At 45.6% G+C, this 24,035-nt stretch overlaps 1 protein-coding gene across 1 annotated transcript in view; it reads right to left on the reverse strand.

Moving 5' to 3' along the window:
- DYNC1LI2 (dynein cytoplasmic 1 light intermediate chain 2) overlaps window positions 1-24,035 on the reverse strand; it is a 720,614-nt gene that overhangs the window by 231,252 nt on the left and 465,327 nt on the right. The window contains exon 11 of the mRNA XM_044081588.1: window positions 4,956-5,013. Within this exon, the coding sequence (XP_043937523.1) occupies window positions 4,956-5,013 (58 nt within the window). The remainder of the gene's footprint in view (window positions 1-4,955; window positions 5,014-24,035) is intronic.

The following is a 24,035-nucleotide window of genomic DNA, read 5'->3' on the forward strand; positions in this document are numbered from 1 at the left end:
GGCATTCCCAGCAGAAATGCTCTCTTAAGGTATGCAATATTTCACCAAAAGAAAAGTCCTCTGTAGGGGAGGCAGAGGAAATGGAATCCTCTACATATGAATCCTCACAGGCAGATAAGGGTATGTCCTGGTAATCAGAGGGATCAGAGTCATCGGACTCATGGTCTGCAGAATCAGATGGAAAATCAATTCTTTGTCTTTTAGAGGGGGAATGCTGGCTTCCCCCAATTAAAGTTATAAGGTCTTCAGCCATTCTAAGCATTTGTTTCTGTGGAATGGGAGCTTCAGCATGTGCTTTGGTCATCGGTTTTCTAGGCGTAGTGCAAACTCTGGGACCGAGAAACTCTGTAGTTTTAGTAAAAATTGAAATTATCGGTTTAATACAAACATCGGAAGGTCGGAAAACACCCTCAGAAGCCGGTGCCTGCACAGTAGCTCTGGACCCATCCAAGGTAGAGGCATCCGCAGGTTCCATAGTTGAAGAAACATATCGTGGCATGGACTCCGAAAGGGGTCTCAGCAGAGGCCTGCGAATCTGTAGAAGTGGGTAACAGGGGCTGCAAAGGTGCCTCATGGAGTACCGGCAGACTGGTGACTAGCTTAACGGAAGCGTCTGCAGTTTTGGACCTATGCGGTCTATCTTTATCCTTACGTTTTTTGGAAGATTGGTAGTTGGATGGCTTATCGAAGCCATTTCAGAATACGGAGAACAAGAGCAGAAGAATCTAGCGACAAAGATAGCCCAACTAATAGTTCGGGTGTTAAATAAGGCACAAAACAGGCAGCGAGGAACGTCGTGGTCTGGGCCTAAACAGGTGATGCAGTAAAAATGAAAATCTCTGAGGTATTTGCTTTCCACAAGCGAGACAATTAACTTTTTCTGACATCAGTTAGAGCAAGAAAAAAGGATCCCCAATGGGGTACTTAGCTTTAGAAGACTTCGAGGTTTGAAACTCTAAATGAAAATTTCAGGTAGCGGCTGACCAGCATTTGCAAACTGCTTCTGCTTCGGGCTACCACACGGCAAGAAAAGCTGATGTAATGGCATCGGCTGCATGTTTTATACCCCTGACATCATGGAAGAGACAACAGCATCTGACGCAGAAATCCCAGGACTCTGGTATTCGGGCCGACTGAGGGCTACCTGCAGGCAGAAAACCCAAGTGTGACGACTGCAACAGTGAAACACAAAGAATATCAAGTGCCTCTGCCATGTTTACTTCCATGTGAGAAGATTTAAATCCTTAGTTGTGCTAATGGGGAGATATTGGTATAGAGGAGAAACCAGAAGTCCAGGACGACTGGGTCCTGTTAACGGCACAGTTAGCAAGATGGGCCCCCCCCCAAACCAAAATATATACAAATAGGAATGAAATGACAGATCTAACAGACTCTCTTGGTATCCCAGGGATATGTCTGGTTAAAAATCTTTGGTGGTTTGTATTATGTTTAAGTTAGATCCATCCTAAATGTGGAGGATGACCATAAGGGAATGATTACTCTAAATCTTAACAATTTTCCTTTGACAATTAGCTTAGTTAAAAAAAGAAGTTATGTACTCACCATAATGTTCCATCTGAGTGGGTAACTTCATTTGTCTGCAACCTGTGGGTATAGGATCCATCCTCGGATCCGAGCCAGCAGCTTTACCTAGCTAAAGATCCGAGCTCCTAGCTCCTCCCCTACCCATAATCCCCTGCTACACATCCCCCATCCTCAGATCGAGTTTGCCTATAGGGATTCCACAAGACCTTCGAAAGAGGCCAGTAACCTACTGCCCAACAGAATGGACAATCCTCTCCTCGATTAAGAAGCACGAAACTGGTTAGGGGGAATAGAGGGGGGGGGTCGGTTGCAGACAAATGAAGTTACCCACTCAGATGGAAAGTTATGGTGAGTACATAACTTCTTTATCTGAAGTGGTTAACTTAATTTGGTCTGCAACCTGTGGGACAGAGTCCCCAGCTACCTAGAAACCTTGGGTGACCCTCAAGGAAGAATATTCCGGAGCACCGCAGAGCAAAAGGAAGCCCTACTCCTGGAAATCATATCCAATTTATAATGGGAAATGAATGTATGAGAGGAGGACCAAGTAGCTGCTGAACATATGTCGTCTATAGGGACTGTAGACCAGAACGCTGCAGAGGTAGCTATGGATCGGGTTGAATGAGCATTGATTCCCAAAGGTACCAGTTTGTTCGAAGCTAAATAGGCTTGAATGATGCACTGTGAAATCCAGCTGGCAATGTCACTTTGGTAATAGGCCTACCCAAAGAAGACTTGGCAAAGGACACAAACAATTGATCAGGTTTATGGTTAGTCGCTGTCCTGTGCAAATAAAAACGCAGTTGTCTATGCACATCCAATTTGTGTAGTGTGTATTCCCCTTTATTCTGGAAATTGGGAAAAAACACTGGCAGATTAATAGACTGACTAATATTCGACTCAGAGGCTACTTTAGGGAGGAAGGATGGATTAGTTCTGAGAGAAACTCTGTCCTTATGAAATATTAGATAACGGGGTTTTCATACAGAGGGCTTGAAGCTCAGACACTCTCCTGGCCGAAGTAACTGCAATCAGGAAGGCTGTTTTCCAAGATAAAAATTTCAACTGAGCCGCCGCGGCCGGTTCGAAAGGAGGGCCATCAAAGCCTGTGGGACCAGTGTTAAGTCCCATGGTGGGACCGCAGACTTAACTGGCGGTTTTAACAGAAAAGCGCCTTTTAAAAAGGTTTTGCAAACCTGGTGGAAGCCAGTGATCCTACATCATCCCCCACATGAAAATGAGAGATGGCTGCCAACTGTACTTTAACTGTAGATGCACCGGCTCCCTGATGAATGATATGGGACAGAAATTCAAGAATAGTCGGGATAGTGACAGTAAAAGGGTCCAAGCCTCTGTCTTTGGCTCAAATGGAAAAACATTTCCCTTTACTACCGTAGATTCTTCTGGTAGAAGGTTTGTGTGCTGCAACCAGAATGGCTTTCACTGGTGATGAGATACCGGGAGTACTTGCTATCAGCGGAACTGGATCAACCAAGCCATGAGCTTGAGGTCGCCCAGGTTTGGGGGTTGTAATCCCGCAGGTTAAGAAATTAGATTTGGAATGGGATCTAAGATCCAAGGAGGAACTACACTGTGAGACCGCAGGTAAGGGAACCAGATCTAGCAAGGCCAGAATGGGGCTATGAGGATTATCTTGCTCCCCAACCGATGGGCTTTCTCCAGGAACTTCGTCATGAGCGGAAGCGGGGGATAAGCATAAAGGAGACCAGGGGGCCAAGCATGAACCAGAGCATCTCTGGGACTCTCCCCTATTGGGGGAATTAGAGCGAAATATTCGCTGCACTTTGTGTTTGACGGAGAAGCAAAAAGATCGCAGCAAGGTAGACCCCATTTGAGGGAGATCTGTTCAGCTACTAACAGGTTTAGAGACAACTCGTACAATGTGAGGATCAAGCGACTTAGCTTGTCTGCTAGGATGTTGGTCCGGCCCGGAATGTGCATTGCTACCAGAAAGCGGTTGGTGGCGCTCGCCCATTCCCAAACTCTCATGGCCTCTCGGCAAAGGGGATAAGATCTGGTTCCTCCCTGTTTGTTGATGTACCAGACTACAGCCATGTTTGTCTGACTGAACTGCAATAGTTCCTGGAGGAAGAAGGTTTCGTAGGGCTTGCAACTCCAAAAGCACCGCCCTCATCTCCAAGACATTGAAATGTAGAACGTTCTCTGAGGGAGCCCACATGCCTTGGACAGTTCTGCCCATAGCATGCCCCCCCCCCCTCCACCCGAGGCGAGAAGTGTCCATGGTCAACGTGGCTTAGGGCTGAGGCATGACGAACGGTTTTCCCTCTCGCACCTCCTGAGAGTGTAGCCACCAGAGAAGGGAGTCCTTGCAAACCCTGTTCAAGGGAATCGGGGTGTTCAAGGGGGGCAGCAAAAGTGACCACTGGACCTGAAGAGTCCATTGAAGGATTCTCATGCACAGCCTTGCAAAGGGCGACAGACCGATGGCTGCCGCCATGGAGCCCAAAGCTCTCAGGACTAATTCCGCAGGTGGGGCTGGGGACTGGAGAATTGCCAAAACATGGAGACAAACCGTGCAACCTGTCTGTTAGAAAGGCCTTGGAATGGCGTGCATCTATCTTGGCCCCTATAAATTCCAGAACCTGCACAGGATGAAGGAATGATTTTTGAAGGTTCACAGTAATACCTAGATGCTGAGTAAGAGCCAGGGTATAATCCCTGGCCAAGCAGAGGTGATGCCTGGTGGAGGCGGTGAGGAGCCAGTGCAGGTATGGAAAGACTCGAATGCCCTGAAGTCTCAGGTGGGCTACGACCACTGCCATGACCTTGGTGAACACCCTGGGGGCTGAGGTGAGGCCGAACGGAAGAGCCCTGAACTGAAAGTGACTCGCTCCCAGCCGAAAGTGGAGGAACCTCCTGGATCGTCTGTCTATCAGAATGTGGCAGTACGCATCCTTGAGGTCTATGGAGCACATCCAGTCGTTCTCCCGTAGGAAGGGGAGAATAGATTGTAGAGTGACCATCCAGAATTTCTCTTTAGGAATGAACAGGTTTAGAGATGAGAGGTCTAGTACAGGCCTCAGTTCCCCCGTCTTTTTTGGCACTAAAAAGAACCTGGAGTAATTTCCCAATCCGGACTGGCCTGGGGGGATGTGCTGGATGGCTCTTTTTTCTAATAGCTTCAAAATTTCCAAAGCTGCCGCCTCTCTTTGATCGGGTAGGACATCAGGGAGGCATTTCATAGGAGGGGGAAGACTCAGAAATGGAATAACCTCTGGATATAATTCGAAGCACCCACTGGTCCGTAGTAATGGACTCCCAAGTTTGGAGGTGCTCCGACAGATGCCCCCTGACTGCCTCCAGAGAGGGACAGCCGGGTAAGCCCTCAGGGCTGTTGCTTGGGCCTCTCCGAGAAAGGTTCTCGGGACCCGAGATTCCTCGGCCCCCCTTTGCCTCTGGGCTGGCGTCCACCTTGTCCTCCTCTGCCTCTGAAGGACAAGGGATCCGAAGCGGGACGGGACAGCTGTGATTTCCAGAATCACATCATCTTTTGTCCCCTCTGGTTCCTCGAGAAGGACTGTTTGGGATTAGAGAAGCGGATCCCGACGGCGTCTTCCTGTCCTCCTCACTTTGGACCAGCGTGTCGCGGACGGTCTTGCCAAAGAGCGTAGAACCGTCAAAGGGCGCTTTAGCAAAGGATGCCTTGAAGGGTTCCGCAAAATCGCAAAGGCGGAGCCAGGCATGGTGCCACAGAGCGATGCCTGCTCCGCTGGCTCTAGCAGCTCCCTCCGTGGCATGGGAGAGTAGCCGCATAGATGTGTTAGTAATAGATTTCAGAGTGGCCATGCAAGTCGAGAAGGTGCGTTTGTCCTCGGCCGCCATGGACTCCAGGGGGGCTCCAGCGTATTCCTTAATCAAGTCTCGCTGGAGTCTGATAACATGTGCCATATAGTTCAGCGCCCTCACAGAGAAGGTAGCTGAAGCAAACATCCACTTTCCAATGCGGTCCAACGTCCGAGATTCCTTATCTGGAGGGTGGACCAAGGAACTCTCCTGCGCTAGTTCCTTCTTGGTGGCAGCCGCCACCATGGCATCCACTGGAGAACCTTTAGACCAAGCCAGCCTATCAGAAGGGGGACTAAGTATATTGTCTGGCCTTCTGGGAATTGGCTCCACGGTGTCCCGGCTCCTTCCAAGCCCTGGTGGTAATAAGTCCACCAGGGGGTCAGCCGGGGAACACACCCAAGAAGTAGAAGGGCCTGCATCGAACGCATCCAGAAACACAGACTCATCTGAGGAAGGTTTATGGGCAGACCACCCTCCGCTGTTTCGCAACATTTCCATGATGTCTCCAAAGGAGACATCCTCATGGGGTGACCTTGGGGAACCTTCCCCTTCCTCCAAATCTGTGTCCTCTGGGAGAGACTCAGGGGAGTCCAGGTGCCTCCTTTTGCACTTCCATTTGTGAGGAACCTCCTCGGTGGGGCTATCTGAGGGCGGCTCACCCACGGGGTCTTGTTCCTCTAAGGGAACCAACTGGAGCGCCGATGCAGGCTGTCCCTGTGGCCGGATGACGGAGGACAGGCCCAAATGCGCAGGGGTGATGGATGGATCCGCAGCCCGGACCAGGGATCTGAAGTCCTTGACAACACCCTCTCCACTACATCAAACGCAGAGGGTGAACCGCTCTCCCCTGGCTCTGAGGGCAGCCCCCTCGGCGCCGATGCAGGGATCGGCGTCTGAGCCGAAGTGGTCGGACCCGAGAGGGAAGTGTGCTCCGACCTAAACGGTGCCGAAGACACAGTTCCCCCCACGGATCCGACGCTCGGCTCTCGGTCCCGAGAGCTAGGATCCGACATGCTCGAGGGCATAGTCGGCAAAGTAACCAAGACCGTCTGCGCCGACGGATCCCCGGGTCCGAAGCTGCATGGATCCGAAGACTACGAAACCCAATACCGGGTTGGAGAAGGAGCGATCGGGGTAAAGGAAAGGGGCCGAGCTCCCCCCCAGAGGGGGGGGGGAGCTTGGAGCACCCCCACCTGCATTTGAGCCTGCAAGAAACGACGCATCATCCGGTCCAAATCAGCGTCGGTCAAGCTTCTGGTGGATCTGGAGGAGGTCGCCGAGGCGGGCCTGGAGGGCCACCTCGAGGGAGACCGGTACTCCTCTTCCGGCTCCGCGGAAAAGCAAGGAGAAAGGAGCAGAGAATGAGGAGAACCAGAGACCCACTTAGCGGGACTATCTACCTTAGCTGGCAGGGCCGAGGGATGAGACTCAGCCCGCCTTTTATGCCTATGCCAGTCCTTATCTCTCCTCTTCTCTTTAGAAGAGGAAGAAGAGTCCCCCCTCACCCTGAGAAACAGAGGGAGTTTGAGTCCCCAACAAGGGAGGGGGATCGAAAGGCACGGAAGCCGCTGCCGCGACCGGTGCCTTAGAGGGAGAGGAGGAGGAAGAATCCGGGGGCAACAATCCTGCCAGGATTAGCTTGTTCCTCCTATCCCTGATAGCCCGGGGGTTGAAAGCTGCACAGACCTGGCAGCTGGTGGATAAATGGGCCACCCCCAGGCAAATAATGCACTAAGTGTGGCCATCGGCTGGGGACAGCTTATGACAACCCTCAGTGCATTTAGAAAAAATGGCTTTAGGCCCTTCAGCCATCACACTACACACACACACTAGGGGGAGGGTTGAAAAACAAATTTGAAGAAAAATTACCTCAAAAATATTAAAGTATACTAGTCGGTAAAGGGGGCTAAACCATAAACACACAACACAGAAATTCCTGAAAAAAAAAACTACTTTAAAAGTTTTATAAAACTAGAAATCTTTCACCCACGCCAAGAGCTAGTCTCTAGAAGCTGCTATAAGCCGCGGCAAACTAGATCTGAGGATGGGGGATGTGTAGCAGGGGGTTATGGGTAGGGGGAGGAGTTAGGATCTTTAGCTACGTAAAGCTGCCGGCTCGGATCCGGGTACGGATCCGATACCCACAGGTTGCAGACCAAATGAAGTTAACTACTTCAGATAAATGGTTTTCCCTCAAAACTGCTGTCATATGATAGACAAAAGACAGGGAGCTGTAAACATTAACTAGATCCCAGACTAGATTTTTGTTTTGCATTGTGATATCTATACAGTATGATGAGGGTAGAAGGTTATGTAGTTTTAGTACAACCAAATTATAAGTAGGGTCAGTTCATTTCGGAGTGTTATGGTTTTGCGAGGTAAACCCAGGTTAAAGGAATCTATGAAAATTGTTAGCCAAAGATTTTTGCTCTCTGCACTGAGATTTGTCAAATATATACCATACAGATAGCTCCCATCACCAAGCCATATGAGACACTTAGTAACTTTTCATACTTTGTGATGAGGCATCAGAAAATTACACTGTCTGGTTTTAGCCTTTCAACAAGTTTGCAGCTCATTTTTACCACAACAGAGTCAACATTTTAAGGCATTCAGTTTTTGTTTGATGCATGTATGGGGTATAGTGCTGAATGCCCTGTCCAGTATTAAATATATAGAGTGCACTCTATGGTGAATGTTTATGGCCAAAATAATTCTTTCAAATAAATTATAAAACAGGCATGATGGACACCTGATAAAGCCCAACTGTTGATGGGTCAAATTTAACAAGATTCTTGATAATGGACTGTTTATGTCAGTGATGGCAAACTTTTTGGGCCCGGTGTGTCAAAAAATTTGGAAAACGCCTATTGCGGCTCTGCTGGTGTCACCCCCCCCCCAAACAAAAGTGAAACAATTCTTTACATATTCATTTATTTAAAAAATACAGTCCAGTCATGTATGCCATGTATTATAAAAGTAAAAGAAGAATCAGCGGCTCTCAATAGGGAAAACAATATGTGCACTGAATTAGGCTTAAAATAGTGCAGCAAAAGTTACCCTACTTTTAATATTAATTTTAAATTGAACTGAAAAAATATGGAACATACTGTATTCGATTAACATCAATCAATGACTTTTTTCTTCCTGAGTTTTAATAGATTAGTGCAGGGTCACATATTTCTTGTACCTCTGTTCATTCAGTTTCTTTGGTAACTCGGGTGTTGGTGAACAATGGTGTCACCCAAAATGTTGTGTGTTCACCATCAATGTTTATGTGGTCAGTTATAGTATGTTAGATGGCTTTGGCACCATGTTAGAGCATGCCCTTGTTTGTGAGCTAGATGTCTGTACCAGAAATACTAGTTCTACTCTGTGTATAGTGACATTACTCTTCTGCATAGTAATATGAATCATGAAGACGTTTCTATGAATTTCACTGAGCACTGTTGCTGATCTAATCACATCAAAAGGGTATTTAGAGTACATCAAAAATCCTGAGCAGACACTTTTGCTCTGTGATTACTCCTATTTATTTCTGTTGTCAGCGATTGGTACTCAAGCTACCCTGCCAAACAATTTGTGCTTCACATAAGCATCCAGCTGGAGGTATAGACACACTGTAAAACTGCACATATGTTGCAGTACAGCTGAATATATATTCTGTACCCACATACCCACCAGTCCAGGTAAATGTTTACCATGTGGTATGAAATGGAAAAATATGCAAGATTATTTAGCACTGGTGGTTTTCTTATGTGTTTTGCATATAGTAATCTTTTTACCTCATCCTGTTCTTTCTGTCCTGTAAAATGTTCTACTGTATCAACTACAGAGTACCAAGATCATTATGTAAACAAGCTGCACCTAGAGCAAACTATTCTCCTCAACATTAATAACTCCCAACTACAACATATTTAGAATTTTAGAATGGCTAGGTATTAACACTGCTAACTGCCTTGCAGAGGGGCTTCAGGAATTACAAGAGCCACAGCATATTTTCTGTAGTAAAATTCTATAGGCAGATTTGAGTGTACAAGCAAGTACAGATTGTTTATGGTCAGTGGGGAATTGTACTGAATGCCTTGGCTAAGTCAAGGTAGACAATATGCATTGTTTTGCTGTCAACCTATCATCCGTTGACTTGGTGACTTCTTGAGAAAGTGCACCAGGTTGATTAGTTATGATTGACCCTTCAAAAAAAAAAATGGGGTTGGATCCATTGCTTGTAGATTACCTATGCAACTGAAAGATTTAAATGAGAAGTTCTTCCACTGCTTTGCATACAAGACTAGATCAGGCTAATGGGTCTGTAGTTTGCAGGGTCCGTGAATGGGACCGCACTTGTGGAGAGAGATAAACACATTTCTCCGTTCACATGACATTAATCCTGACTGAAAGGCTACAGTTAAATGCTGACTTAAGTCATACTGATATCTAGTGCTTCATACTATTTAGGAGAGGCATCCATGGGTATTAGTGGGATACATTGATATGGTATTCATGTCCTTGTAGACTGTGTCAAGATACTAATCCTCTTGTAATAGTTGGGTAGGGAATTTAGTTGGATGGTACTGCCAGATAGGTGGCTGTGGGAGACAGAAAGAGAAGATAGAATCTGAGATGAATTTGTTAGCCATTAGATTTGCCATACCTTTCAGCTGCATGTGGCTGCACTTAAAATTAGCAGTGTACATATGCTTCCTTTGAGGTTGCAGACATAGCCAAGAAAAGCAAATTGGCCTTAGTATACTTTACTTGTCCTCAGAGCTTCTTTAGATTTTATGAAGGATTTTTTTTCCTGTTGGAAATTGCAATTCCAAATTTTTGCCATAACTTGCTTCTTACAAATTGCTACTGGAATTCTACTAGAATGGTTTGATTTCAGTGTTTGTGTTTATTTCTGGTGAACACAGCTGCACAACGCATCTATTAATATGGTTGTATATGTTCTCTGTGAATAATTCTGCATAGTCAGTAATGTGGGCAGGGATTGGAGGGACTTGAAAATTTGGCAGGTTATTACTTAATGGTAGGAAATTCACTTTAGAATACTTGCAACATTATTGCAGGGTGAACTATGGTCCCAGGTTTTAATTTTAAATCAGATATGGTCAAATCTTAGAATACAGGACATTACACTAGGGCCACAGCATTACCCCATATTAGTCGGGACCAGATCCAGCATGTTCACACCCCTAGTGGGCATATGGGCTGTTACAAGGTGTTTGTACTGGCAAAATCAAGGAGGCCTGCAAATTTGGTGCCATGAATGACTCCTGCATTATGGTAGGGTAGTTAAAGTCGCCTTTGAGTACGGTATTTTGTCGAATGGTGATTGACTTCAGTATAAAAATGTGCTATGGGATTTCATGGTCATAGACAGGGACTTGAGCTTCCAAGAATATGGGATGCGGCGAAGTTCAAAATCACTATCTTCTTTGAAAAACCTTGAGGCATGACCTTGAGGCATGATTGTTTTTGATACATATTGAGGCAGTTTCATAACCGGTTCCTGCCTGCACATTAGCTTGTCTAAATCTGTTAAAAATCACTATAGCTCTGCACTGTCAGGGTATTCTCTGTGGTTTTAAACCACGTCTTAAAAAGTGCACAAACATCTGCATTATCTAAGGTAATTACAACTTGGAGAGAGTGGAGTTTCTTGTTTAGACTCCTGCCGTTTAGCAGTAACAGCGTCATATTTTCTAGGGTTGATTTTGATACACTTCCAAATCCAGGAAGTAGTCAAGAGAAAGGAGTGCAGGAAGTGGAAGACAGAAAAGACTGACCAGGCTAGGAAGGAGTATTGGTTGGCTAACAAAGAAGCTAAGAAAGAAGTTGCAATAGCAAAGAATAGGGCATCGGAGGCACGGTACCAACTTCTGGAAAGTGACCCAAGTAAGGGGCACAAAAACTATATCAAGTTGCAAGGCAAAGACAGAAAGATGAAGAAGATAGTTAGACGCCCTTCATAAGGGATGCCAGCAACAACCTGCTCACCAGTCCACAAGACATCAGACAGATTAAAGGAATATTTCCAGCAGCTTCTGAATGAAGAAAATCTCACAGTAGCTGTACTGATCCAGAAACAGCCTACAGTGAGAGAAGAGGAGAAGCCTACCCTAGAATACTAAGAACAGCACTAAGGAATATAAGTCAGGGAAAGCAGCAGGCTCAGATGAGGACACAGCAGACATGACGTACGTGGGCGGCACAGTGGTGCAGCGGTTAACGTTGTCGCCTCACAGCAAGAGGTTCTCCGGTTCGATTCTCGGCTGGGGTGCCTTCTGTGTGGAGTTTGCATGTTCTCCCTGTGTTCGCGTGGGTTTCCTCCCACATTACAAAGACATGCATCTGGAGCATTTCTCCCCGGGCCTCCGCTGAAAACAGGCTCTGTTGAACCTAGTCGGACTTTCCCGGTCAACAAATGTTAAATAAATAAATAAATAAATGACAGATGCTGGGCGAGATAGGGGAGAAATGGCTCCTGAGGGTACTAATAGCAGTGTGGAGAGAAAGGCATATCCCCAGAAGAATAAGCACACGTACCAGTGTACAAGAACAAAGGGGACATCCACAAATGTGGACAGTAGAGAGGCATCAGACTCCCATCACATTGCATGAAAGTTCTGGAGAGAATGATAAACACATACGCAGAATAGCAGAATGTAAGACGGGAGATGAGCAGCTCAAATTCAGATCAGGATGCAGCACAACTGACCCAATGTTTGCACTAAGACAGATACTTGAAAAGAAGCTAGAGATGAGCAGAGAGAGAGTCCAACTGGGCATTACTAGACTTGGAGAAAGCATATGACAAGGTCCCATGAAAGTTGATCTGAGCAGTACTGCGGTGGTTTGAAGTCCTAGAAACACTGGTAAAATTAGTGCAGGCTATGTACAGGGACCCAATGACACATGTATGAACAGTGCTCGGCCTCACAGAGGGGTTTCCCAGTGGGAGTGGGTGTACACTAGGGTTCAGCTCTAAGCCCACTGCTGTTCATATTGGTGATGGACTACATTAGCAAACAGCTTGGACAAGACAGATCAACAAAGCTGCTCTATGCAGACAATGCGACAGTACAGGCAGACTCTGAACTAGAACTTCAGGAGAATGGAATGCAAATCTAAAGGCATATGGTATGAAACTAAGCATAGATAAGACGGTGGTAATGGCAGCAAATTGGAGAAATCAGAAGAAGCAGAGAATAGAGATAGAAGGGAAGACAGTGGAACAGATAAACGAGCTTCAAGTATCTGGGGGGAGTGGTTGAGAAGGGTAGTCTGAATGAAGAGGTCAAAGCTAGAATTAGAGGGGCTGTAGCAAACTGGCATAGAGTATCAGGTGTATTCTATGACAGAAGAATGCCAAAGAGGCTGGAAAGTAAGGTGTAGAAGACAGTGCTATGACCAGTACTACTGTATGGTACAGAAACCTGGGCAGTATAAGCAGAACAGCTGAAGCTAGAGGTGATGGAAATGAAATGCCTGAGAAAGGTGGTAGGATGCACACTGTGGGACAGATGAAGTGAGGACACAAGAACAGAAGCCAAAGTAGCTCCAACTGCAGAAAAGATCAAAGAGAACAGATTACAGTGGTTTGGGCACATGTGCAGAAAAGCAGAAGACAATCTGGTGAGAAAGATTTGGGACAGACAGGAATAAGGTAAGAGGAAGTGAGGATGTCCAGCAAAGAGGTGGATGGATTGTGTGAAAGAAGATCTGCGACAGTCAGACATGAGTCTTGAAGAAGGCAGGAGTGTGGCACTGAATCGAGAGAGTTGGTGATAGATAACATGATACCCCGACCCCATGTAGAAGAATGAGATAAAGGGGGCTGATGATGACTGATACACTGGAAGGTTTTGTCAGTCTCTCACTGCATAAAAATGCTCTGTGGGAAAGGATAATTTTTAGCCAATATTCCAAGGCCTAGAAGAGACAGGTGCAGATTATTCCTGGCAAAGCAGCATGGTCTGTTAACCATATCCTCCTTGTAGAAAAGTACTGAATCCCTTGGAGTAACACTAGCAACTAAGCAAGCATCTGTTCGTATTGACATTATCCCTGCAGAAGGTACAATGATGCTCAATTCTAGGCTCTTCTTGGCCAGGGACACACACTCCGAGAGATCCATGTCTCTCTTCATGTAGTCTAGAATAGTTATGTCTCAAGTCATTTACATATACACAGACTATGACAGTCTTATAGATGTAGTCTCTGGCAGACCGCTAAGAGGTGTCCTGTGTCTGGCATATAAGGCATCCTCTGACCTGGAAATGATGGACCCAATGTACATCAGCAAGTCAAATGGCATCAGAAATACTTGGCCCAGGGATCTAAACCTCTAATGTAACATCAACAGAACAGTTTGAATCTCAGAGAGGATACTACTACTGTAGAAATGTCTTGCCAATCACATAATGCTCAGACCTGTCCATATTCAAGCAGAACATGGTATAGGCAATATAAAATTTACCCTTAGACTGCACCCTCTAGTAATAATGAACAGAGGCTGCTCCTAAATGCTTTATATCATTGCATAAGGACATCAGTCCCTCCAACAGGGACATGTTTAACCAAAGAATCCCAAATCAAAAAAAGTACTGTCCATTCAGTATAGGTAATCAATGTAGAGAAAGCTATTCATTATGAAGGCATTAAGCAACATCAGTTCCAACACAAAGAATTCTACTTGCATTCTAAGCAGTACTAATCTCTAGTCAAGAGCCTATAGATGTACTGAAAAAATATGTACACAAAGCCAAATATTTTAAGCAGTGATAAAAATACAAAGTTGTCAGACTGAAATACAGGACTGCAGCATGAAATCTGTTTGTAGCTCACATTTCACAAATTAACGCTATACCAAAATCAGCTAGTTTCAACAGTCTGCTCCTCATAAAACAGTAATCCTGAATCAGCACCAGTAATGCAGTTATGCACCATTTCAAAGACTACATAAGGGAATTGAGGTCCATGATTCAGCAGTACACTTTAAAGCATAATAAATAATTGGCCATCATCGGCTTTCACACTGCAGTTTGCAAATGAATACTTCAGAATGAAACTACTTTCTGAGGAAAAATAATTAAAAAAAATCAGATTGTAGGTGCTAGCAATGTGGTTCCTTAACAGGATGTCAGTTACTCAAAGATGAAAAGATTTCCTCAGCAGTCACAAAAAGCGTTTTTCTTTTTTTAAGCAATACAAACACTTATTCAACCCACCACTGCAGCAAATCAAACAGCACATAAATCAATCAACAGTGTATACATCTCATATTCTACTAAATACTCTAAAAATGCTCAACTTCAGTGGAATAAAAATACCAAACACCAATGCTCTAATCACACTAACTTCCTGTAAAATAACTGTTATAGTTCACGGACAACTCACCAAGGAAAAATAATGCAACGTGATCCATAAACAGCATCAGACCTTCTGATATTTTAATAAAATAATTCCAAAATAATAGCAAGTCTTAGAATGTGAAAACTGGCACATGCTGAGTCTGCATATGTAGTACAATCCTTTAACAAAAGAAAGACGTGCAGCAACAGATAAAGAAAAGTTGTGTAAGAACTTACCATAACCATAGCTGTCCTATTCCATGTTGCAGTATTCTGCATATGGGATTACCCTTCTAGTCTCACGTACGTACAGCCAGTATCCAAAAGCTTTCATTCCTTCCTCAGTGCGCAAGACATCAGGTTTAGGCGAGAGTACATGGGCCATAAAAGTGACATCAGCATGCACCAGCCCTCAGAACTGAAGGCCCCAGTCGGAGCCAGTCCTAATAGGGCAATGCCAAGTCATTGCCATCCAGAGAGGGAAACATAACTGATAAGCGGAGAAGGAAGGAAGGTAGGGATACTGCAACATGGAAGAGGACATCTAAGGTTATGGTCATACACAACATTTCTATGTCCTATTCCTAAGTTGCAGTACTCTGCATATGGGCGAGTGTCAAAGCTCATGGAGAAAGGGTGGTTGGTATGGAAGTAAAATCCAGAAACCCATGCATAACAGACCTAGAAAACCCTACTCTGGACCTAGAGATGTGGTCTAGTTTGTAGTATTTGGTGAAGGTATGAACCAAAGGACCAAGGTGGCTGCCTTCAGGACACAGGTGTCCAAACCCTTGAAGAAAGCCCCTGAGGATGCCATGGGTCTAGTGGAGTGGGCCTTCTACTGTACCCTGAAGTGATTTATCATGGTGCTGGTAACAGAAGGTAATGGCCTTGGAAATCCAAGTTGAAATAGTCTGTTTGGACACAGCCTTCCCTAGTGCTCTAGGGTGGAAAGATATGAAAAGTTGGTCAGTTGTTCTGATAGACTTGGTGTTGTGGAGGGAGAATCTAAATTTGCCTGTGAACATCCAGGGGATGAAGTATTCTTTCACTTCTTCCTCGTGGGTTTGGATAAAAAAACAGACAAGTTAATGGCCCGATTGAGAGACAGGTCATTGACTACCTTGGGCATGAAAGATGGATTTGTTCTGAGAGTAAGCCTGTCTTAATGAAAGACAAGAAAGGGAGGGGTAGCCACTAGGACTGTCTTCCAGGTGCAGAGCTTTAGGGAAGTTGATCAGCCGGCTCAAAGGGTGGCAGTGTAAGCCTCTCCAGCACATAGTTGAGATCCCAAGGAGGAGGGATAGGTTTCTGGGGGGGGGGGGGGGTCTGAGATGTAGGACCCATCTGAGGAAGAGCTTTAAAGGGAGCCTGGATGCCAATGGGGGATCCATGGGTAGGCAACCAGAGATAGCAGACAGGTGTGCTTTAATAGATGAGTAGGCCAAGCCATTCTGAAGTAACTCACACAAAGACAGCACTAAGGTAATGTCTCTGGTAAACGGATCCAGCTGCTTATTTTGGCACCAAGAAATTAACCTTTTCCATTTAGACAGGTATGTTTCCTGGCCTCCTGGAAGACATTGAGCACGTCCTCACTGTAAAGCAGTCTGTATGGGATCAGAAACCTATCTGCCACAGGGTCAGGTGTAGCAGCTGCCACTGTGGGTGGATTAAAGATCGCTTGTGCTGTGTGAGAAGGTCCACTCTGTGGGGTAACCTGTGGTGATTGCCCTTGGACAATTGGATTAAGGGGAATCAATGCTGTTGGGGCCAGTAGGGAGTCACCAACAAGATTTTCAGATTGTCCTGTTGAATCTGTAGCAGGACCCTCTGAATGAGAGGGAAGAGGGTAATGCATAAAGGTACTTCCCCTTCCATGAAATAGTGATGGCATCTGTTGCTGGTGCCTGTGGGTCTGGTGTTCTGATACAGTGTCCAGGAAGTTGCCTGTTGTTGGCGGAGGCAAACAGGTCTATTTGCGGTGTACCCCAGCTGTGGACCATGTCAAGGAAGATACCCCTGTGGAGCATCCATTCTTGATTGTTTGTGCTAGTTCTGCGCAAAAAATCTGCTTGGGAGTTGTGGAGAGAGGGAATGCATGCTGCTTTCAGGTTAACTTCATGGGAAGTGGCTACTTCCCACACTAGTATAAGCAAAGTCTGCAGAGTAGGTAGGACTTGGTTCCTCGTTGTTTGATACACCACAGGACTGTGGTGTTGTCTGTGTATATCAGGAGATATCCCTTCTGAAGGAAAGGAGTGAATGCCTGAAGGGCTAGGAGGATTGCCCTCATTTCTCTGGCATTGATGTGTTCTGTTTTCTGCCTGTATGTCCACAGGCCTTGAACTTTTCGATGGCTGAGAGTGGCCCCCCCACCCCAGGTCTGGAGCGTCCGTATGCATGACCTGAGAAGGTTCAGGTGGTTGGAGGGGGAGTTCTGGGTTGAGCTTCACCTGGGCCAGCCACCATAAGATCTCCTGTTTTAGGCATGGAAGCAAAGGCACAATGTGTTCCCAGTGGGTGGTTGTTCTGTTTCCAGACAGAGTGTAGGTACAGTACAGTTTTGTACCTACCATAAATGTAGATGTAGTGTGTCTTCACTGCTGCAGTCATTACACTTGGGTTTATCCTGCCGTCAGGCGGTCCTGCAGTCGGCCAGAGTTCCAAAGTCTTGGTCCGGCGTCGGTTGCTGTCACCTCCTCCCTGACGTCAGTGCGTCACAGGTATAGAAGCAGCAGCAGACGCCATTTTCTCCAGTTTTTCTTGCCCCAGATGTCAGGTGCCCCCAAAAAGATAGGCAATACATATCGTTTACAAAACATACAATAAGGTAAAAACAAAACCTGCAGTAACCAGCAAATACACCACATAGGTAGTATAGTTTAGAAAGTTATAGATAAGACCCAGCAAAGAAAGAGGGGATGGCGGGTGGGTAATCAGGACTGCAGCAGTGAAGACACTCTAACATCTACATTTATGGTAGGTACAAAACTGTACCATGTTCATCGTGTTTCACTGCTGCAGTCATTACACTAGGGTTGCATCCCAAAGCTGAGTCAGGGTGGCTGGTTCTATAGAGGATTTGGTGTGGCTATGAGGCCCTGCAGCACTGTAGTGGCAAAGCCAGCTCTGGATCTAGGGTAAAGAGGCAAGTGGTAATGCATGGTAAATGTGTGCACAGAACTCCAAGTTGCAGCTTCCAAAATGTCTTTGGTAGGTACTCCTCTAAAATGTCTTTGGTAGGTACTCCTCTAAAATGTCTTTGGTAGGTACTCCTCTAAAATGTCTTTGGTAGGTACTCCTCTAAAATGTCTTTGGTAGGTACTCCTCTAAAATGTCTTTGGTAGGTACTCCTCTAAAATGTCTTTGGTAGGTACTCCTCTAAGGTAGGCAGAAGTAGCAGTTGCCCTGGTGGAATGTGGTCTAATGTTAGATGGTACAGGTTTCCCATGCTGTGTGTAGCAGAACCAGATACAGTGTCCTATCCACTTTGAAATGGTCTGCTTGAAAATAGCCTTTCCCTGTGATCCTGCAGCATATGATGCAAACAATTGTTCAGTTTTTCTGAAAGCTTTTATTTTGTCCAAGTAGAAGCGTAATTGCCTGTGTATGTCCAAGGAATGTGGAAGTCTCTCCCCTTTATTCTGGGGATTTGGATAAAATGTTGGCAAGTGAATAGTTTGGTTAAGAGCCACACTGGATACCACCTTAGGCATAAAGGAAGGGTTTGTTTTTAAAGAAACCCTGTCTTGGTGGAAAATGATGAAAGGCTCCACTGCCATTAGTGCCTGTAGTTCTGAGACTCTTCGTGCTGAGGTTATTGCCAGAAGCAGAGCAGTTTTCCATGATATATATTTTAATTCTGCTAAATTGGTTGGCTCAAAAGGAGGTAAAGTGAGCTTTTCTAAGACAAAATTGAGGTCCCAAGTAGGTGTTGGTGCTCTCCAGGGCGGTCTTATGTTTTTAGTCCCTCTGAGGTACTGCTTTAGCAATGGAGAGAAAATAGGAGGATCTGTGTTGTAATGAGCCGAGATGGCAGAAGCATGGATCTTAATGGATGAGAAGGATAGTCCTTTGTCCAGCATCTCAGTTAAGTATTGAAGTATCTGGGGAATGTTAGGGACAAGAGGGTCAAGGCTTTGAGCCTGGTTCCAGGCACAGAATCTCTTCCACTTTTCTGAGTAAGATTTCCTGGTGCTAGGCCTCCTGGCCTCCAAAATGACATCCATAACAGCTTTAGAGAGAGGTGTTGTCTGTTTGGCTAATGAATCTGCCATGCAGCCAGGTTTAAGGTTTTGAGCTGACTGTGCAGGATCCAATTGTTTTGTTGAGTCAGAAGGTGTGGAATTTGAGGCAAAATCCAAGGTGGGCCTTGAGCTAAGCTCTTTAAGATTGGGTACCAATGCTGGCGTGGCCAGTCTGGAACAATCAGAATCTGTGTTTGTTGTCTGGCTTTTAGGAGTACCTTTGAAAGGAGAGGCAGAGGTGGGAAGGCATAAACGTTTAGGCTTTTCCAGCTGAACGAAAGAGCATCCCCACTTTCCATGCTTGTGTGAGATAAGTCCTTGTGCAGAATTTTTGTAGTTGGCAATCCAGTGGGGAGGCAAAAAGATCCATGTCCAAGCACCCCCATTTTTGCATTATCATGCTGAAGACTTGTGGATTTAATTTCCACTCGTGAGGATCCATAATGTTTCTAATTAAATCGTCTGCCAGAGTATTTTTCTTTCCTGGCAGGAATTGTGCTTGCAGATGAACTTGATAAGTTAGAGCTGTGTTCCACAAGGTCAGGGTTTGTCTGCATAGGGGGTAAGAATGAGTGCCCCCCTTGCTTATGTACCACATTACTGTGGTGTTGTCTGTCTTTAAAAATAATTGTCCTGGATGCAGAAGGCCCTTGAAAGCTGTTAGGGCATTTTGTACAGCTAACATCTCTGATTGATGTGAAGATGCATTTGGTCTGTGGTCCATTTGCCCTGAATACATTTTCCTGCCATGTGTGCTCCCTGCGTAACCTGAAGCATCTGTTAAAGTCTGTCTAGTTGTGGGAAGAGTGAAACGCTGACCCTTGTTGAGGTGACATGCCTGTGCCCACCATGGAAAGCCCTGTTGTAGGCAGAGAATTAGTGGTATTACTGTTTCCAAGCTGTGAGAGTGTTGAGTCCAAACACTTTTTAGGTACCATTGTAATTTCCTCATATGCAGTCTGGCATATGGAATTACTAGTATGCAGGATGCCATGAATCCCAAGGCCTGCAGAATTTTTCTTGCAGGGAGATGGGACTTTGCCATCAATTGAAAATACTGAGTCAGTTGTCCTTGTTTGTCTGGCGTGAGATAAGCCATCTGGGCCATTGTATTTAAGCTGGCACCCAGGAATATTATCTTCTGTGAGGGCACTAGTTTTGACTTATTTTTGTTTACTGTGTACCCTAGGCAACTTAACCTTTTTACAAACGCCAGATGCTTTAGAAGAATGTCCTTGCTCTCCGCTTGAATAAGGCAGTCGTCCAGGTATGGATATATTTGAATTCCTTTTTGTCTGCAAAATGCAATTACTGGTGCCAGGCACTTTGTGAAGACCCTGGGCGCAGTAGACAAGCCAAAGGGCAGTGCAGAGAATTAGTAGTGCATTGAACCAGCTATGAATCTGAGGTATCTTCTGCAATTTTGTCTGATAGGGGCATGCAGGTATGCCTCTGAGGTCCAAAGTAACAAGCCAAGCTTTCTTGCCCAACATGAGAAGGAGCTGCTGTAGTGTCAACATTTTGAATTTCGGAACATCCAGGTAAGTATTTAGAGTAGAAAGGTCTAGTATGGGTCTCCAGGCTTTGTCCTTTCTGGGGACCAGGAAGAGTCTTGAGTAAAATCCTTGTCCTTGTTCCTGCTGTGGCACTTTTTGAATAGCTCACATGTCCATGAGGGCTGTAATTTGTTTTTGTGCCTCTGCCCATTGATTTTGTGGCAAGTCTGGCATTCCTTTTAGCCTTGGAAAAGTGTGAAAGTGAAACCTGTAACCTTGACACACAATATTCAGCACCCATTTGTCTTGGGTGATTGCTTGCCAGTTTTGTGAAAAAAGTGCTAGTTTACCCCCAAGGGAGCTGCCAAAAGGGAAGAGTTTGGCACTGGAAGAGGGAAGTCATTGGGACTGTAAGGTTGTGACTTGTCCTCACCTCCTTTTGGGGTTGATGAACCCCACTGTTGTGGTCTGTAAAGAGCCTTGGGGCTGAGATCTGCCTCTTTGGCGTCTGTATCTGCCTCTTTGTGGCCTGTCTGACACTGGAAAGGACCAATTTTTTGTAGGCCAATTCCTGCTAAATCGAGGTGGCTGTACCTGTAAGGAAATCCTTCACTGTTTGCATAGATTTTGCCTTATCCTCCATTTTCTTTAATACCTCTTCTGCCTTCACACCAAATAAAATATCTTGCTGTAAAGAAGCATCCAATAATTTTGCCTTAACATGATCTGGTAAACTTTGTTCTTTTAACCAAGCATGCCTTCGAATCACAGATCCTGTAACTGCTGTTCTACAAGAAGCTTCTAATGAATCAAAACCACATTGCAAAGTATACTTTCCCACTTGTTCAGCTGCATGCAATAAATCCTGCATTTCCTTATAATCAGGTTGTTCTGCACTTGTACTCATTTTCTGTTTTAACTGAGACAGTAAAAATTGTTGATATTTAAGCATGTGAAACTGGCAATTTAAAGCCCTCACTGCTAAAGTTGCAGAGGTGTAAACTTTCTTCCCCCATCTGTCTCATGCTCTGGAATCCCTGTCCGAGGGAACTGGATTTTTAGCCATGGAAGCCTTTACCCCTTTGGGACCCTGGGAAATAGTTTCTGGGTCAGCACAACAGGGTTTTTACAAAGAAATTTGTGAGAGTCAGGGACTCTGTAGTACCTGTCTGGCTTGACTGGAGCAGGGGGTAAAGAATCAGGATTAAAACTGGATTCAGAGAACACATCATCCACAATATCCAACATTGGCGGAATAGCAAGTGGCCTGTGCTGAGGCAATAGCCTTTTCTTGGATTATGAGTAATCCTGGCCCTCCCAATGGAAATGCTCCCTCATGGTATGTAAGGTTTCCCCAAAAGAGTAATCCTCAGGAGGAGAGGCTGAAGGAATTGATTCTTCAGCATCAGAGTCCTCATAGGGGGGTAGAGAGTATCCATGGTCTGAAGAGGAATCAGAATATATAGAAACCTGGTAAGAGGAATCATAGTCTGTATCCTGCCTACGCCTTTTATCAGGAGGGGGATGGGAACCCCTGATCAGAGTAATTAAGTCTTCGGCCATTTTGAGCATCAGCTTTTTAGGCATGGAGGCCTGTCCAGGCAAATGCTGTACTTGCTTCTTTGTCTATAATGTAGTTTTAGACTTGGCTGTAGTTGCAATGGTAAGTTGTGAAGGTCTGAAAACGCCGTCAGAAGCCGATGCCTGCTCAGCGGCTCCAGACCCATCTGAAGGGTTAGTCTCCGTAGGCCCAACACCTTGAGTATCCAGAGGCCTAGGCACCTCCACGTGTGAGTCGGTCGCGGCCTGTGGCTCTGAGGTAGCGGGCGTCAGGGGTTGCGAAAGTGCCTCACTGAGAACCAGCGACTGGCCTAGAAGAGGCTTAGTCAGTTTTGGGTCTCGGATGCCTGTCCTTATCCTTATCTTTGCGCTTTTTTGTGAATTCCGGTAGTCAGTTGTTCAGACGGCATGGTATAATTAAACCTTCGGCCAAAGTAATGGCGAGCAAAATCAAACAGACGTTTAATAGTGCGTTTGTTAAATCTAGCACAAAACCGACAACTAGTGACGTCGTGATCTGGGCCTAGGCATGGAATACAGTAAGAATGAAAATCCTTATGAGGTATTTGCTTCCCACAAGAAATACAATTAACTTTTACTGACATCGGTCTGAGGCAAGAAAAAGTTTCCCCAACGGGGCACTTAGCTTTATTGAAGACTTCGGATCTGAAAAATGATTTGATATCTCAGGAGTCGGCCGACCGGCACTTGTGAACTGCTTTTGCTTCAGGCACCGTGCGGCAAGAAAGACTGAAGAAAATGGCGTTGGCTGCTTCTTGTATACCCCTGATGCACTGACGTCAGGGAGGAGGCGACAGCAACCGACGCCGGACCAAGACTTTTGAGCTCTGGCCGACTGCAGGATAACCCAAGTGCAATGACTGCAGCAGTGAAACACGATGAACATCACTGTAGTTTTCTCATGTGCAATTGAGCTAGGGGTAGCATGGGAATGGTAGCTGCCATGTAACCCAGCAGCTTGCAGTTAGATGAGGAGAGAGTAGAATCCCTAGAACTCACCTTTGCTGGGAGCAAGTATGCCTTCATCAAGTCTGTATGGATTCTGCACCTCAAGAACACAATGTCTTAGGTCGGTGTGAGGTTGGACTTTGGGAAGTTTATATGGAACTCAAGAGTCTGTAGGAGAGAGACCACGAACTGGATATAGGTTAGGAGTGTTTTTTGGCTGGTAGCCTGTAAAAGCATGTTGTCCAGGTATGGAAATATTTGTATTCCTTTTATCCTGCAAAATGCTATTACTGGACCAGGCATTTGGTGAAGACTCTCGGTGCAGGTGAAAGCCCAAAATGCAAGGTACAGAACTGCAAATGTGAGGAGCCCACTAAGAATCTTAAGTATTTCTTGTGTGTAGGTCTTATGGGAATGCATAAGTAGGCATCCTTGATGTCTAGTGCAGCTAGGAAGCCTTTGTCCATAATAAGAGGGGAACAGAGCTGGCAGGGTCAGCATTTTGAAAGTTGGCACCTTTAAGAAAGGATTGAGCCTTGAAAGGTCTAGGATGGATCTCCACGGCCCTTCTTTTCTGGGAAGAAAATCCTTGAGTAGAACCCTTTTCCAAGTTGGGAGGGAGGTATTTTTTTCTATAGTGCCCTGGCTTAAAAGGGACTGTAGTACTGGTAGCAGGGGGGCACAGTTGGTGAGCAGGAGGTCATGGCTAGCCATGGCTTACTGGAGAGATCATCCAAGACAGGAAGTAACCATCTTGGAGGATGGAGAGGACCCACTTGTCTGCCTTCCTCTTTGGAATCAGATCACTTCAATGGGAAAGGCTAGCAGATAGTGGGATGGAGGCAGCTGGTGGGGGAGGCAGGAGTGGCAGGTAGTCAGACACTAACTGCCCTGTTCTGAAAGGGCATCCTTTGATTCGAGGAGGAAGGTGCTCTAGCTGAAGGATTTTTCTTTCTTGCTTGCCTGTGTCTAGTTTGAGGAGTGGGATTGGAGTGTTTTCTGATGAACTGTGTTTTTGCAGGATAGTT

Source organism: Protopterus annectens, chromosome 8.part1, assembly GCF_019279795.1.
Source record: "Protopterus annectens isolate FY-2018-M chromosome 8.part1, PAN1.0, whole genome shotgun sequence".
NCBI classification, from domain to species: domain Eukaryota; kingdom Metazoa; phylum Chordata; order Ceratodontiformes; family Protopteridae; genus Protopterus; species Protopterus annectens.